Source organism: Chiloscyllium plagiosum, unplaced genomic scaffold (assembly GCF_037043375.1).
Source record: "Chiloscyllium plagiosum isolate Xiang-an unplaced genomic scaffold, Cpla_swu_hap1 HiC_scaffold_18, whole genome shotgun sequence".
Classification (NCBI taxonomy): Eukaryota; Metazoa; Chordata; class Chondrichthyes; order Orectolobiformes; family Hemiscylliidae; genus Chiloscyllium; species Chiloscyllium plagiosum.
This window is the reverse complement of record NW_028270156.1, coordinates 48,249,172-48,266,979: the sequence shown is the minus strand read 5'-3', so window position 1 is coordinate 48,266,979 and position 17,808 is coordinate 48,249,172. Positions and strand designations below refer to the sequence as shown.

The window sequence follows — 17,808 nt, the reverse complement described above, 5'->3', positions numbered from 1 at the left end:
AACAGGAAATCAGAACTTTTTAACAACACTCACCCATTTCTGTCAAGATATCTGGAAAACATTGGAACTGTCTCAAATGTGGGACTAGGTACCTACTGTGCTCTTTTAGCACTTGATTTTAAAAACACCCAAGTCTTATAGGATGAATGTTTTGCTCTGCTGCTTTTCTGAAATGTTTTCAACACTGTACAATTAATAATTGTGAATGTAAATTTGCCATAGTCTCATCAGCCCATAGGTCTACTCACTCATTTGAGAGAGACGATTGGTGGTGATTTAACCTGAGGATCACAGCCCCTCAGGCAAGAGGAGGAGTTGAGAAGCAGACACTTTATGGTAACCTCAATCAGTACAGGAATTGAACCTATAGTGTTGGCTTCACTCTGCATTGAAAGCCAGACATCCAGTCAACTGAGCTTATCGATCCCCAGTGTCTATAATTGAGCACTGACAGTAAATTGGTTATCTTCCTTAGAATATGCATTGTTAATATCCTAAAACCATCATCACCAAAACAAACTTTGTGGAAAAACATCTTGATCCTCCTGTAAATTGGTTGCAGTAGTTCTTCCATTACAATAGTGATTCCACTTCAAAAGTATATCATCATTTACAATGTGCTTTAGGACAAATTTTGCAATGTAAATGCAACTTACTTTTCTCTTTTTTTTGACAATGGTAGAACAGGTAAAGTGATTCATAAATCTCAATACTACTTGTCGCTGTGTGATGTCAACAATTAATATCTGGAGGATATGAAAAGCATTATATCAGCACAAGTAGCTTATCTTTAGTTTAGATTGCAACCTGATTGTCACTGAGAACAAACACTTATCCATGTATATTTGACTTTAATAACATGTGTAATTCTTTGAAACTATAACATGTAAGGTAAATTTTGCAAGTACTTTTGGTCTTCGACTGAGATGTATTTGAGAGACTGTGACTGGATATTCGGTGTATTTTGTTTGCATGTTATTATAGTAACTGGCAGGGTCAGCACTGTAGTGTTTGGTAGGTGCACATGCCCTTGCATCTTCAGATAATTTTAATTTAATCTGCCCAGTAGGAGATTTACCAGACCAAATTGGCCAATCATTCCACGCTCCACTTTCCATTGACTTTACTGCAATGTAAAAGCAGATGGGACATAAAGTCGGTGGCTTAATAAGTTTTCAGCGTGTGGCTTAAGTTAACCTTTGTATCTTAAATTCCACATAGTTTCTTCTAGGTAATTACCTATAAACACAGACAGAAAGATGGCAGCAAAAAGCGGCCATTGCCTCTGCTGACCTGTTTGACATTGTTCCACTACATCTCTTCTTCAAAATCTATGTGTAAGCATGATTCCAACCGGAAAGCCTTTGCCCAGCATCGGACACATGAAGTATCAGGCACACAGCATTTGCACAATGAAAAGTAAATTTTTCTTATAAAATTATAGAAAAATTAGCAAAAGTTTATTAATGTGACTAGACAGAACTGGATAATTCATGAGTTACTGATAAATACGTTAAGAAAATCAGATCATGTCACATGACCCAAACATCAAGTTGGAGTGCCAGTAAGAGGAATATCCCAAGGGGAACTAGAAGGTAGGCCAAAGTATACAATACTATTCCATGTTTTCTGTTCTGCCAGAACTAGATCTCCACACACATTTACCTGAAGGAGACATGTCAGAGATAATTGCTGAGCTACCCTATATTGGTCCAAGTAGAGCTCTTGCTATCTATGGCCTGGCATGAATTCCACTGAGGTCCCAGGAAAGATTCAAGTGATAATAGTCAATAAATGCTGGATCAGATTGCTGACCTGAATTTAAATATTGATGGCTCCCATAGGAGTTGTGAATGTTTTAGATTTCTGACATTGATGTCATTGATAAGATAGCCCAGCTTTCCAAAAGATCATGGCAGATGTCTCTGATGTACCTTTGCAAGTGCAACTGCCATTCAAGCCAGATTAATTATCCTCCTTCTGTATGTACGGATGGGCTTGATTTGGAGAGCTTAGTGCACCAGTGAAGCCTTCAGCATTCTGGTCCCTGACTTTATTGCAGGATATTTGTTACTCTGTTCATAAGCTCTTGCTGTGCTTGGTCCATTCACTTTCCATTGTTGACAGTTTTATATCTTGGTTAATAATTTGTGTTCCCCAGAATTAACTTGTTTTAATAATGTTAAATGAATTTTGGAGCATTCTGTGATGTCATTCAATCCATGTGTATTACTGCTTATGTATCGTTGCAGAGATTTATCAGGGTGTTACCGGGCATGGAAGTTTTGAGTTATAAAGAATGGCTGGATAGACTGACACTTTTTTGACTGGAGGTTGATAGGTGAGGTTTAGAAAATCATAAGAGGTCTAGATAGAGTTAATGCTAGTGTCTTTTCTCTAGGATAGGGGAATTCAAAACTAGGAGGCACATTTTTAAAGGTGAGAAAAGAGAGAAATAAAAAAGTGGCAAGATGCAATTTTTCTTTTGCACAGAGGGTGGTTTGTGTGTGGAATGAACTTCCTAAGGAAGTGGTGGATGTAGGTACAATAACAATGTTTAAATGATATTTGGATAGGTACATGCATAGGAAAGGTTTGGAGGGAAATGGACCAGAAGCAGGCAAGTGGGACTAGATTAGTTTGGAAATTGTGTTTGGCATGGACTGTTTAGACCACGCTATGCTGTGTGACTATGACTCTATTTTTACTAACTTTGTTAGCATATTAATAACCTTAAAATATTATTTTTGTGCTTAACCTTAGAAACACCAACTGACCTTATATAATGAACAGAAGCAACAAAACAACTGAACATTTTTGTACAAATGTGTGGAGGTGTGATATTTACTTCTCCATGCTGAGCACTTCATATCTGTTTAAAATAGCACAGAGATTCAGATTTTCATTCAAATGACTTGAAACTCAATGTTGCAATGAGTGATTTTGCAAAGTTGTTCAAAACATCTGAATAATTTAGTGTGAAAAATATTTCATGCAGGCATCCTTTAACCCACGGTAGCTTCCATTTCATTATTTATCACCACAGGAGGTAACACTGTTTGTGGCCTGGGTGTGATTGTGCACTTGCCACAGACATGCTCCGCAAAACAGTTTATATCCTGCACAGAGTAACCCTTTGAGGATTATTAGAATTCAGCACAAATATGTAAATGCAACATATTAATATCTAAGAGAAAAAGCAAAATTCTGAAGAAGGGTCTCTGGACTCAAAACATTAGCTGTGATTTCTTTCCACAGATGCTGCCAGACCTTTCGAGCTGCTCCAGCAGTTTCTGGTTTTGTTTCTGGTTTCCAGCATCTGCAGTTCTTGCAGGTTTTATATGAATATGTAGGTTGCTTGGATTGGGGAGGGGGGAGGCAGTTATAGAGAAAGTGAGTGAAACGAAATACTGTTTTTGGACTGTGGTAGTAACTAATTGCCTTAATTTGTACTTGCCTGGAGGTGCTAAACAACACATCTGCAATTTAGCACTAAGTATTGATTAGAAGGATTGTCAGGTGGTCTTCTTGCTGAGGAGGAAGTACATTCTGTAATTGAAGGATGGGAAGAAATAAACATGAAATAATGAGTATCTCTTGAATTAATGTTTGAAGTCGATATCAATGGTATGTTTATTCCCAAACAGCTGGAAACTATAAGGTAATGGTGTTATTTAAACATTTGCCATGCGACCACTTTAATAAACACAAGGAGGGATTTAAAGCAACAATCAGCATTTTAATGAGCCTCTGAGAGACCATTCTGAGAGGCAGAAGTTTATGCCCCTTTGGCCTTTTGTCATGCATGCTGCAAGAGCCATGTTTACATCCCAGTTATAGATCAGCACAAACACCAGAATCATAGAATTCCTACAGGGTGAAAGCAGACTATTCAGCCCAACCGAGTGCATACTGACCCTTGGAAGTGCGTCCTACCCAGACATACTCCCTACATTATCCCTGCATTTTCCATGGCTAATCCACCTAATCTACACATCCCTGGAGACTTGCCAATCCACTTAACCACCACATCTTTGGACTATGAGATGAAACTGGAGCACCCAGAGGAAACACATGCAGACATGGGGAGAATGTATGAACCCCATGAAAACAGTCATACAAGGGTGAAATTGAACCTGAGTCCCTGGCGCTGTGAAGCAGCAGTACTAACCACTGAGCCACCATGCCATCCAAAACCAGAATTACTGTTCTAAGTGTGTTGTTTGGCCACATTCAAAAGGAAATAGCTGAGAAAAGTGGTTTACACTCCAATTCACTAATAGGTATATGGAGGTCCTGGTGGGCCAGGTGGTAGAGTGGAAGCTGTCCTCTTTCCTCAGGATTCTCAAAATAAACCATGACCATAATTAAAACTCCCACTGTCCGGGCTGTAATGGCATCACAGGACCCAAGACTGACATTGGATGTACTCTTGACTAATTATGTCAGGACCTCCTGATTCATCAAAATTACCCTAATCGGTACACTAATGATTATCTCCTTTAGAATTACAGGCATGGCTATTTGGTTCAAGCACATACAATGTTTTTGTCATGGGGGTGCTGACACATGCTGTAGATGATATTGGTATAACACAGTGATGTTCAGCAGCATGCCCATCCCTTTGACTGCTCTGCAAAATGGAGATTGAATTGAATTGAATTGAATTTATTGTCACATGTACCGAGGTACGGTGCAGATGCTGTGGGTGTCCAAGTAAACACAAATAAGTGAGCATGAAGAAAGCAAGCTCAGAGCCCTGAGTTCTCTCCTGTGCAGCAGATGTATGTGAAAACGATGTGACCCTGCATGTAGAGCAACCTAGCTGGAGTATTGCATTGTAAATTGTTGGAGAGCTCCAATGTTCAGTGGCACCATGTTGTTGTGTGTCCTGAGGTAGACTGGGATCAGCTACGATAATGTGATGAGGCTGGTGTTTTGCCAATGCTGACTTCTGAGAACGAAGGATGGAGATGGACACACAGGTCATTCAGTGTGCAATACGATGTTGCAGAAATGATGGTCAATATGGAAGCCCAGAAAAAGCATGCAAGTTGCATACTTATGCGATAACCATTTAAACTTGCAAGTCAGGTGAGGTTCTCATCTCATCATTGAAACTTTAAAGGGAAAGTTGGATTTTTTTTCCCCAAAATCATGAATATAATTTTTTCACTGTGGTTCTGTTCGCCGAGCTGGAAGTTTTTGTTGCAAACGTTTCGTCCCCTGTCTAGGTGACATCCTCAGTGCTTGGGAGCCTCCGGTGAAGCGCTTCTGAGGTGTTTCTTCCGGCATTTATAGTGGCCTGTCCCTGCCGCTTCCATTTGTCAGTTTCAGCTGTCCGCTGTAGTGGCCGGTATATTGGGTCCAGGTCGATGTGTTTGTTGATGGAGTTTGTGGATGAGTGCCATGCTTCTAGGAATTCCCTGGCTGTTCTTCGTTTGGCTTGCCCTATAATGGTAGTGTTGTCCCAGTCGAATTCATGTTGCTTGTCGTCTGTGTGTGTGGCTACTAGGGATAGCTGGTCGTGTCGTTTCGTGGCTAGTTGATGTTCGTGGATGCGGATCGTTAGCTGTCTTCCTGTTTGTCCTATATAGTGTTTTGTGCAGTCCTTGCATGGGATTTTGTACACTACATTAGTTTTGCTCATGCTGGGTATCGGGTCCTTCGTTCTGGTGAGTTGTTGTCAGAGTGTGGCTGTTGGTTTGTGTGCTGTTATAAGTCCTAGTGGTCGCAGTAGTCTGGCTGTCATTTCAGAGATGTTCTTGATGTATGGTAGTGTGGCTAGTCCTTTGGGTTGCGGCATGTCCTCGTTCCGTTGTCTTTCCCTTAGGCATCTGTTGATGAAATTGCGAGGATATCCGTTTTTGGCGAATACCTTGTATAGGTGTTCCTCTTCCTCTTTTTGCAGTTCTGGTGTGCTGCAGTGTGTTGTGGCCCTTTTGAATAGTGTCTTGATGCAACTTCGTTTGTGTGTATTGGGGTGGTTGCTTTCATAATTCAGGACTTGGTCTGTGTGTGTGGGTTTCCTGTGTACCTTAGTGGTGAATTCTCCGTTTGGTGTTCTCTGTACCCTCACGTCTAGGAATGGGAGTTGGTTGTCCTTTTCTTCCTCTCTCGTGAATCGGATTCCTGTGAGTGTGGAGTTGATGATCCGGTGTGTTTTCTCTATTTCCGTGTTTTTAATGATTACAAAGGTGTCATCAACGTATCTGACCTAGAGTTTGGGTTGAATTTGTGGTAAGACTGTTTATTCTAACCTTTGCATTACTGCTTCTGCTATGAGTCCCGAGATCGGTGAGCCCATGGGTGTTCCGTTGATTTGTTCGTATATCTGGTTGTTGAATGTGAAGTGTGTTGTGAGGCACAAGTCCAGTAGTTTAAGTATGCCGTCTTTGTTGATGGGTTCAACATCTTGTTGTCTGTTATGTCTGTTCAGCAGGTTGGCTATTGTTTCTCTGGCTAGGGCTTTGTCAATAGAGGTGAACAGTGCCGTTACGTCAAATGAGACCATGGTTTCTTCCTTGTCTATGTGTATATTTCTGATGATGTCCAAGAATTCCTGTTTTGATTGTATAGAGTGTCTGGGAGCGGCAGGGACAGGCCACTATAAATTCCGGAGGAAACACCACAGAAGCGCTTTACAGGAGGCTCCCAAGCACTGAGGATGTCACCTAGACAGGGGACGAAACGTTTGCAACAAAAACTTCCAGCTCGGCGAACAAAACCACAGCAACGAGCACCCGAGCTACAAATCTTCTCACAAACTTTGAATAATTTTTTCATTCTCATAATATTCTACCAAATTGCTCACCATTGCCGATGCCACTCATGGGCTGGGAAAATTCCGCCATGAGTTTCCAACATGAATCATCAGTAGTCTTGGCTTCAGTGCTGGCAAGAAACGCAAGTAAAGCCATGGCATTTCTCAGACAGGGAAAATCAGAATGGTGCAATCTCATATTTGGAAGCAAAATAGTGCTGATATAATTTTGGAAGCAAGTGTACTGCAGGGATGAGAGAACGTAACTATACCAACATAAACTATTATGAGACAACATAATTTTAATTTAAAATTCACAAGAGAAATGTACATCCTATACTGTTCTACTCAGCCATATTATCACTCACTGTTTATATCCAGTTTAATTCAATTCCTTAGCTTTCTTAATATACAATAAAACCTCAAGAGAGCAACTTCAATGGTCTTATACGTTTAATATCAAATTGAATAAAATAAATAAGGACTAAAATTTTGCTGCCATGGTTTCTGACATGAGATCAACATATAGGATACTCTTCAAAATAATTATCTCATTTGTAGAGTGAAATAATATGCAAGATAGCTTTAAAAGCATGTATTTTCTCTTCTGATTGGAAATCTTTTAATCAGGGCTTCTTCCCCCTAAAGTTGCTCATGACATTCATAGCTGCATTCCAAAGAGGATTCATTGAAATTAGCGGAGCTCATGAATCCAGATCAGAAAATATAAAATGCCGATGCAGACTTGCTGACTAGAAAATATTTCCATGTTGTATATTTTATGTATTTCTATACAAAATGCATACTGTCTTCAGAATCTTGCACTTGAATTACTTGCATCAGGTTTCCACCCCTGAGTCAGTACCAAGACAGCTTATATCAAAGTCATGTGACATCATATATGACAGAAACAAAGCTAAACATTTCCCTTGATCTCCTCCATCTGTGTGCAGCTTTTAAGACAGTTGACAACATCCTCCACTTCTAACAGTTTTCTAGATAGGTGGGATACAGATGGGTTAGCTCAGTTGGTTGGATGGCCGATTTGTCTTGCCAACTGATATCAACAGCATGGATTCAATTCCCACACCAGTTGAGGTTAACATGAATGATTCTCCTTCTCAACCTGTCCCCTTGCCTGAGGCATGGGAACCTTCAGATTAAACCATCACCAGTTATCTCTCGCTAATGAAAGAACAGCCCTATGGTCTGGTAAGACTATGGCAAGTTTACGTTTTAGACGGTTGGGGCAACTAATACCTGGTTAACATCTATTAATAGCTTGAATGGAAGATAAAAACCAACATCTAAGTTGGATCTAAGATTCTGTACTGTAAATACTCAATAACATTGAATGTTCAGGCTGGATTCATTGGATATGATCTATGCATTAAATATAAACTGAACATGTAAAATGCATCTAGATATAGCAAATATAAGAGATATAATTCACATAATGCTTATTGCCATTGATGATATTGTCAAAATTCCTCTTTTCCATAGATTGGGTTGGATATGGTATCCTGTACTTGTGAAGCTAACATACATGGTCACTCTGAGAATTCGTTGCAGAATTTTATTACATATATTTAAGCAGAAACAAAAAGTTCAACTCAAGCAAAGTGGAGTTTGTGGCATTATATTAGGTTTCAGTATACTTAATTGGAAGGAGAATAAACTTAACCTGCATTTCTTTTGATGTTTGCTATCTGATACACTTAGTGAATGATGTATGTACGCATGTGTCTGTGTGCATGGGAGAGAACAGAAATAGCTTCTGATGCAGCCATATAATCAAAAAGGTGACTGAAACTCTGTCTGGATCTATGGGGATGGTGAGTTTTATCTATGTAAGATAGACTACCAAATAACCTGGAACTCTTTCCCCTTAGATTCAGCACCTTTAGGAAAGGAGACAATAAAATGGGGCAAAAAAACACAGCGTGCGCATATTTATTTTATAATGTTAACAAAAGAACAGAAATTTACTATAATTAATAAATACTGTAAACTTTTAACTACTTCACTGTTTTCTACAGAAACAATATTAACTCCAGAATTTATTGTTCCCTATTTAGCGTTATATCTTCTACAAACATTCACGAGAAGTGAAACCTCCTGAAGACCTGCAGGATTTAGGTGTCAGATTCTTGCAACCATTTGTGAACCTACTGTCGAAAGGCACATACTGGTGGATGAACACCTTCATAACAACAGCGCATAAACGACCTATTGACCTTAAAGCCATTGGCAAGCTGCCTTTTGCTATGAGAGCTGTGACCAATTATATGCACCTAAAAGATGCATACGAAGCACAAAAGGTAGAGCACTCAAATATATTAAAACATTTTGTTTAGTTTTGAGTATTTTGCTTAAATGTTTAATACTGTGTATTAGACTCCCTTGGGTATTCTGTGTATAACTGCCTTGTCACTCACATGGGCACATCAAGAATTTCTAGGATTTAGCTGCAGGTCTGTGTTCTGCTGGCCAACTTTTACCTTGGTAAAAGGGGGCATGAGCTGGAAACTTCTCAGGGACGGCCAGGGAATGAACTCTAGAAAGGGCATAGAAATTAGGAGTGGGCCATTCAGCCGTTCAAGCCTGCTCTACCATTAAATATGATCATGGTTGATTTTGTACCTCAGTACCATATTTCCACTTTCTCCCCTTACCCCTTGATACCTTGAAAACCTAAAGATTTATTAATCTCTCTCTTGTCCATACTCTGTGACCCAGCATCCTCAGCTTTCTGTGGGAGAGAATTACAACTAGGTGTAACTGAAGTGTGAAGATCCACAATTGACCTATTGACACTTCCTGTTTTCACACTGGAACAGTTGCCATTGAGTTTAGTTTGGTAGAGGTGCTAGCACATATAAATCAGCATCACAGCATGAGCCACCACTCTCAGAGAAGTTAAAAACCCAAAAAGGGAAAAAACATGAAGTGATAGCAGAGGTTACTTTCTTGGAAGTTAACGCTTGTAAATCATTCTTTCAATAAACCTGATAAAACAGCACATAATGTGAAAATGTTTAGGTTACTCACATGATCTCCACATATTCTAGAAACTGGATGGTAAATTGATCAGCAGTTTTTGATCACAGAGGATACCATTTGTGAGGCTTTTGACTTAGTGTAAGAGCCAAAAGTTAGATTTTTCAGCTATACTTCATTGCTGGATGATCATCCATCCATTCTTCCAGAAAGTAAGCAGGACCCTCAGGACTAAACCTACAATTAGAAAGTATCCTTATATAATGTCCTATTTATCAAGCAAGCTAAATGAAGACTTTGTGAAACCGAGTTTGTTTGGGACAATTGGCTTGTTATTACAGTCTAAATGGGTGACCATTGGAAACCAATCCAACTTATTTGAGACTTTGAACTTCTATTATGAAAAAGTGAGTCTGAAAGTTCTTTGATCTCCATTGCTTTCAAAGGTAAGTAGTCATTGTGAAAGCTGTTATTAAAGCTCCCACTGCTTCAGCTGGATGGATGATGAATAATTTCTATAACCATATCCCTAGATCAGGAAGTTCACTTGCAAGAACACATGGACATTCTTTCATTCCATCAGTTAAAGTTTAATAATAAATTCCATAAATTCTAGAAACTACGATACAAAAAAGCTAAACTTTATTCCATAAGGTGACTAGAAATAACACAAGAATAATCCCTTGTAGTCTTACACTGACAACTGTGATAAGTTGTGTATCATTGCCTTTCTCATTTTTCATCGGGATTTTTTGAGGGAAATTCATTTGTACCACAATGTTGGGATTCTATGATCTCTGATTATACACACTGCTTGACCATTGGCAGCGTATGTAAATATCTTCTAAACAGATCTTCTTCCCCTATAATCACATTTGATTATTCATATTCATAGTAGCCACATAAAAGCGGCTTAAGAATAAAAGGCATTGAATATATTTATACACTTTTTCTTACTGGCACATTTTGGAACAGTGCCATTCCATTTTGCCTGACATCAGAATAGCAGAACAGCTGGTTCTATAAGGAAAGGTGATTAATTTTTTTTACAATCAGGTTTATGTCAGATATTTCACCAAACATTCTAGATTGCCATCTATTGTAGTAGGCTGGCATCCAGTTGTTTGAAAAACAGCAAACATCTGTTTGGATTTCTGCTACAATTATGTTGATATTTGTGTGTCATCCATCTTCTCTGGAGTTACATATAGAAATCCAAATTTTGTTCTAGTCAAATATTATAAAGAGTTGACCTTCCACAAAACCATCAGAGAAAAGACTTGGAATACTAGAAACAATCAGAAGGATTTAGCTATGCAAATAGATATATTCAAGAAGGACTTAGAGCTAAAGGGATCAGACGATATGGGGAGGAAGTGGAAACAGGATACTGAGTTGGATGATCAGCTATGATCATATTGAATAGTGGAGCCAATTGAAGGACTGAATGGCCTATTCTTACTCTTGTTTTCTATTAATCATCTTTCAGACATCTCTAAAAGATATCCAAGAGATTGTAAGTTTTCTTTTTTTGCAAAACAAAACAGTATACCGTTTTCAGTGTACTTGGTGGTCTGTTAACAAAGACAAATTTTCAGCAATCTTTTCAAAAGATAATCTCATCAAGATTCAAATAATTATTACATAGGTTAACTTTGACTTCTTGAATCTTGTATTTCATCCCCATTTCAGAATTTAAGTCCTATTAGTAGGAATGATTTGACACAATTAATAGCTATCAAAAGGTCTATATGCCAATTAAACATAAATCAGTTTAACCATTTCAAGACATCCAGCACTTCCTCCTCTGTAATCTGGACATTTTGCAAGATGCCACCATCTATTTCCCTACAGTCTATATCTTCCATATCCTTTTCCACAGTAAATACTGATGCAAAATATTCATTTAGTACCTCCACACAAAGGCCGCCTTGCTGATCTTTGAGGGGCCCTATTCTCTCCCTAGTTACTCTTTTGTCCTTAATATATTTGTAAAAGCCCTTTGGATTCTCCTTAATTCTATTTGCCAATGCTATCTCATGTCCCCTTTTTGCCCTCCTGATTTCCCTCTTAAGTATACTCCTACTTCCTTTATACTCTTCTAAGGATTCACTCTATCTATCCTGTCTATACCTGGTATATGCTTCCTTCATTTTCTTAACCAAACCCCCAATTTCTTTAGTCATCCAGCATTCCCTATACCTACCAGCCTTCCCTTTAACTCTGACAGGAATATACTTTCTCTAGATTCTCGCTATCTCATTTCTGAAGGCTTCCCATTTTCCAGCCGTCCCTTTACCTGCGAACATCTGCCTCCAATCAGCTTTTGAAAGATCTTGCCTAGTAACGTCAAAATTGGACTTTCTCCTATTTAGAACTTCAACTTTTAGATCCGGTCTATCCTTTTCCATCACTATTTTAAAACTAATAGAATTATGGTCGCTGGCCCCAAAGTGCTCCCCCACTAACACCTCAGTCACCTGCCCTGCCATATTTCCCAAGAGTAGGTCAAGATTTGCACCTTCTCTAGTAGGTGCATCCACATACTGAATCAGAAAATGGTCTTGTACACACTTAAGAAATTCCTCTCCATCTAAACCTTTAACACAATGGCAGTCCCAGTCAATGTTTGGAAAGTTAAAATCCCCTACCATAACTACCCTATTATTCTTACAAATAACTGAGATCTCCTTACAAGTTTGTTTCTCAATTTCCCTCTGACTATTAGGGAGTCTATAATACAATCCAAATAAGGTGATCATCCCTTTCTTATTTCTGAGTTCCACCCAAATAACTTCCCTGGATGTATTTTCGGGAATGTCCTCCCTCAGCACAGCTGTAATGCTATCCCTTATCAAAAATGCCACTCTCCCTCCTGTCTTGCCTCCCTTTCTATCCTTCCTGTAGCATTTGTTTCCTGGAACATTAAGCTGCCAGTCCTGCCTATCCCTGAGCCATGTTTCTGTAATTGCTATGATATCCCAGTCCCATGTTCCTAACCATGCCCTGAGCTCATCTGCCTTCCCTGTTAGACCCCTTGCATTGAAATAAATGTATTTTAATTTATTAGTCTTACCTTGTCCCTGCCTGCCCTGACTGTTTGACTCACTTCTGTTCTCAACTGTACCCGTCTCAGATTGGTCTCTTTCCTCACTATGTCCCTGGGCCCCACCCCCCCACCTCACTAGTTTAAATCCTCCCAAGCAGTTCCAGCAAATTTCTCCTTCCAATCCCCTTATTAGTCCCCTTCCAATTTAGTTGCAATCCATCCTTCTTGTACAGGTCACTTCCAATGATCCAAAAATGTGAGTCCTTCTCCCATACACCAGCTCCTCAGTCATGCATTCATCTGCTCTATCCTCCTATTCCTGCCCTCACTAGCTCGTAGCACTGGGAGTAATCCAGATATTACTACCCTTGAGGACCTCCTTTTTAAATTTCTGCCTAACTCTCTGTAATTTCCCTTCAGAATCTCAACCTTTTCCCTTCCTATATCGTTGGTTCCAATGTGGACAATGACCTCTTGCTGGCCCCCGTCCCCCGTGAGAACATTCTGCACCCTCTCTGAGACATCCTTGATCCTGGAACAAGGGAAACAACACACCATTCTGCTTTTTCTCTGCTGGCCACAGAAACGTCTGTCTGTACCTTGGACTACAGAATCCCCTAACACAATTGATCTCTTGGAAGCCGACATACCCCTCGTTACATTAGAGCCAGTCTCAATACCAGAAACTTGGCTGTTTTGTGCTACGTTCCCCTGAGAATCCATCACCCCCTACATTTTCCAAAACAGCATACCTGTTTGAAATGGGTATAATCCACAAAAGACTCCTGCCCAAGGTGCCGACCTCTCTTACCGTTCCTGGAGTTAACCCAATTATGTGACTGTATCTGAGACTTTTCCCCCTTCCTATAACTGCCATACATGACATACTGTTGCTGTTGCAAATTCCTTATCGCTTCCATCTGTCTCTCCGACCAATCCACTCGATCTGATAAGATTCGCATCCAACAGCACTTATGGCAGATATAATCCACAGTAACCCTTAAACACTCTTTAAACTCCCACATCTAACAAGAAGTACATCTCACTGCAAAGGCCATTTTTGCTCCTCCACAATCTACAGACCCAGAAAATAACACCATCTTATTCCTCTACAAACATTGCCCCAGGTTAAATTAATAGTTATGGCTTATATTTTAAGTTTAATCAAGAGACTTATCTCTAAAAATATATAATCAAGAAAGAACCCACTGTACTCACAAATACAGCCTTTCTCTTGGACAGACTTAAAACAACGATTAACTTAACTGATTCTGTGTTGTGAACTTCACCCAAACTGGTTCCTCCAAGACTAGTTATGAAATTCACTGTTTGTTAATTTTCCCAGATGGACTCCGATGTCCAGCGATACATGAATTCAAAAACAGCAAAGGCAGTAACTGAGCAGGTTCTCTCTATCTATCTATCTCTCTCTCTCTCTCTCTCTCTCTCTCTCTCTCTCTCTCTCTCTCTCTCTCTCTCTCTCTCTCTCTCTCTCTCCTGCACTGTCACACCATATGCTTAAAGGTGGATAAATCCCCAGGACCTGATCAGGTGTACCCGAGAACTCTGTGGGAAGCTAGAGAAGTGATTGCTGGGCCTCTTGATGAGATATTTGTATCATCGATAGTCATGAGTGAGGTGCCAGAACACTGGAGATTGGCAAATGTGGTGCCACTGTTTAAGAAAGGTGGTAAAGACAAGCCAGGGAACTCTCGACCAGTGAGCCTGACCTCAGTGGTGGGAAGGTTGTTGGAGGGAATCCTGAGGGGCAGGATGTGCATGTATTTGGAAAGGCAAGGACAGATTAGGGATAGTCAACATGACTTTGTGTGTGGGAAATCATGTCTCACAAACTTTATTGAGTTTTTGAAGAAGTAACAAAGAATATTGATGAGGGCAGAGCAGTAGGTGTGATCTATATGGACTTCAGTAAGGCGTTCGACAAGGTTCCCCATGAGAGACTGATTAGCAAGGTTACATCTCATGGAATAAAGGGAGAACTAGCCATTTGGATACAGAACTGGCTCAAAGGTAGAAGACAGAGGGTGGTGGTGGAGGGTTGTTTTTCAGACTGGAGGCCTGTGACCAGTGGAGTGCCACAAGGATTGGTGCTGGGTCCTCTACTTCTTGTCATTTACATAAATGATTTGGATGAGAGCATAAGAGGTACAATTAGTAAGTTTGCAGATGACACCAAAATTGGAGGTGTAGTGAACAGCGAAGAGGGTTACCTCAGATTACAACAGGATCTGGACCAGATGGGCCAATGGGTTGAGAAGTGGCAGATAGAGTTTAATTCAGATAAATGCGAGGTGCTGCATTTGGGAAAGCAAATCTTAGCAGGACTTATACACTTAATGGTAAGGTCCTAGGGAGTGTTGCTGAACAAAGAGACCTTGGAGTGCAGGTTCATAGCTCCTTGAAAGTGGAGTCGCAGGTAGATAGGATAGTGAAGCAAGCATTTGGTATACTTTCCTTTATTGGTCAGAGTATTGAGTACAGGAGTTGGGAGGTCATGTTGCAGCTGGACAGGACATTGCTTGGCCATTGTTGGAATATTGCGTGCAATTCTGGTCTCCTTCCTGTCTGAAAGATGTTGTGAAATTTGAAAGGATTCAGAAAAGATATACAAGGATGTTGCCAGGGTTGGAGGATTTGAACTATCGGGAGAGGCTGAACAGGCTGGGGTTGTTTTCCCTGCAGTATCGGAGGCTGAGGGGTGACCTTATTGATGTTTACAAAATTATGAGAGGCATGGATAGGATAAATAGACAAAGTCTTTTCCCTGGGATCGGGGAGTCCAGAACTAGAGGGCATAGGTTTAGGGCGAGAGGGGAAAGATACAAAAGAGACCTAAGGGGCAACGTTTTCATGCAGAGGGTGGTACATGTATGGAATGAGCTGCCAGAGGTTGTGGTGGAGGCTGGTATAATTGCAACATTTAAGAGGCATTTAGATGGGTATATGAGGGAGGGATATGGAGCGGGTGCTGGCAGGTGGGACTAGATTGGGTTGGGATAGCTGATCAGTGTGGACAGGTTGGACCGAAGGGTCTGTTTCCATGCAGTACATCTCTATGACTCTAGTATTTTATACCATCCTCTCAATGATAGAATGAGTAAACGTTGTACAGGGAATTTTCTGACTTTAATTGAAATGTAGTTGGAAACCCTGGAGAAGCAGTATGGTACAGATTGATATGTGTTCACCTGGGCTATGGTGTGAGTTTGGAGAATTCCTGTGAAAATTCTATTTTCTGATGTCTTTATATTTTCATCTATTCATGTACCACTGCACTTGTAAAGTGTTTTTTTACGTAAAACACATTGAGCTATTGCATTTGATAGGTTAGGATATAAATTCAAGTATTATTGCTATTTATCAGATGTGATATTAAACTAAATTCAGTAAAATACAAAATGGGATCAGCTGTAACATCTTTTGAATGATTTTCCTGTTTTATTTCCATCTTTTGGAGGGTAGAACAATGTTCTTGTCATCCTTTTGTTTATCTCACTAGTTAATTACACATAATTTAAGCCTAAACTGGCAAATGATTCACTGCTTCTAGTTCAAATGTTTGTTTTCTTTACTTGTGGTTTGCTTAGTTACATCAATATTTAATGTCATGAAGGAAATGTGAGTCAAGAGCAAACTAGATGATATCTCTATTGGTTATAGAAATGACTATTAATTCCCCAAAACTACAAGATTACCAGTGTTATGAACTTTTTGTTGATATTTCACAAAGTTATGCACCATGTTTTTGTTCTAAATGTTGCTAGATTCAGTGAAGAATATTCTAAAAACCAACAGTTGATATTCAGTGAGGATTGGTTATCTGGGCATTAAAAGTTCTGATATCTTCACTGGTTTAATTTTATATGAAATTTCAAAACCTCTCTACAAATGTGTGCATCATGACATTTTCCAAACATGTCCAGCACCATTTAATTATCTGAGTAGTTTTGTTAACATTGACTTCAACATCTGAAGGTGAAATCACCCTCTAAAAATAATTAAGTTTGGACTATATTGAGATCAACACATGCACGCATGTGCATACAGGCATACTCATGCACACACACATACAGAATGTCTTTCTTTCAGTCCAATGATAGGGTTGGAATACATCATCCTCAATGCACTAAATTTTGAATGTATGATGGAATCTATTTTTATTTATGTATAATGAACAAACTAAGAGAGATATTGATTTGGCATAGGGATGGAATTGGCCATTTAACCCCTTTAGTTCATTGGATACTTTGGTGAGATTATGACTGAACTGAAACGCAAGTTCAAATATCATTTGTTGCTCCATATCCATTGATATAGGGTGTAGTTTTGCTCGCTGAGCTGTAGGTTTGATATCCAGACGTTCTATTACCTGGCTAGGTAACATCATCAGTGGTGACCTCCAAGTGAAGTGAAGCTGCTGTCTCCTGCTTTCTATTTATATGTTTGTCTGAGATGGTATCTAGATCTAAAAAAAACCCACCAATTCAACTGGGACAACACATCTATCCTGGGACAGGCTAAGCAAAGACATGCCAGAGAATTCCTAGAGGCCTGGCACTCCAACCACAACGCCATAAACAAACACATAGATCTATCAACCCCTCAGAAAACAAACAGGAAATGACATCACCACAAACCCCAGGAACCCCATCCAGGACAAACATCTCAATCAAAAGCAGGAGACAACAGCTTCGCTTCACTTGGAGGTCGCCACTGATGATGTTACCTAGCCAGGTAATGAAACGTCTGAATATCAAACCTACAGCTCAGCGAGCAAAGTTACACCCTAAACCTCAACCTGAGCTACAAACCTTCACAAACCTTGCAAAAATCCATTGATATCTTTAGTTAACAAAAAAATTCTCGTGATAACTGTTTTGAAAATTCCAATTCAGCTTGCACCCATGGCCATTTGAAAGCAAGAGTTCAAAATTTGTACTATTCTTATTATGAAAAAGTTCTCCTTTATTGTGCT

General features: G+C 39.7%; 1 protein-coding gene across 9 annotated transcripts in view; it reads left to right on the top strand.

Annotated features, from left to right (window-relative positions):
• abcc8 (ATP binding cassette subfamily C member 8) overlaps positions 1–17,808 on the top strand; it is a 230,583-nt gene that overhangs the window by 52,910 nt on the left and 159,865 nt on the right. For all 9 annotated transcript variants that reach the window (XM_043705956.2, XM_043705955.2, XM_043705950.2 and 6 more), the window contains one exon: positions 8,842–9,084. In XM_043705956.2, coding sequence (XP_043561891.2) covers positions 8,842–9,084 — 243 coding nt within the window. The remainder of the gene's footprint in view (positions 1–8,841; positions 9,085–17,808) is intronic.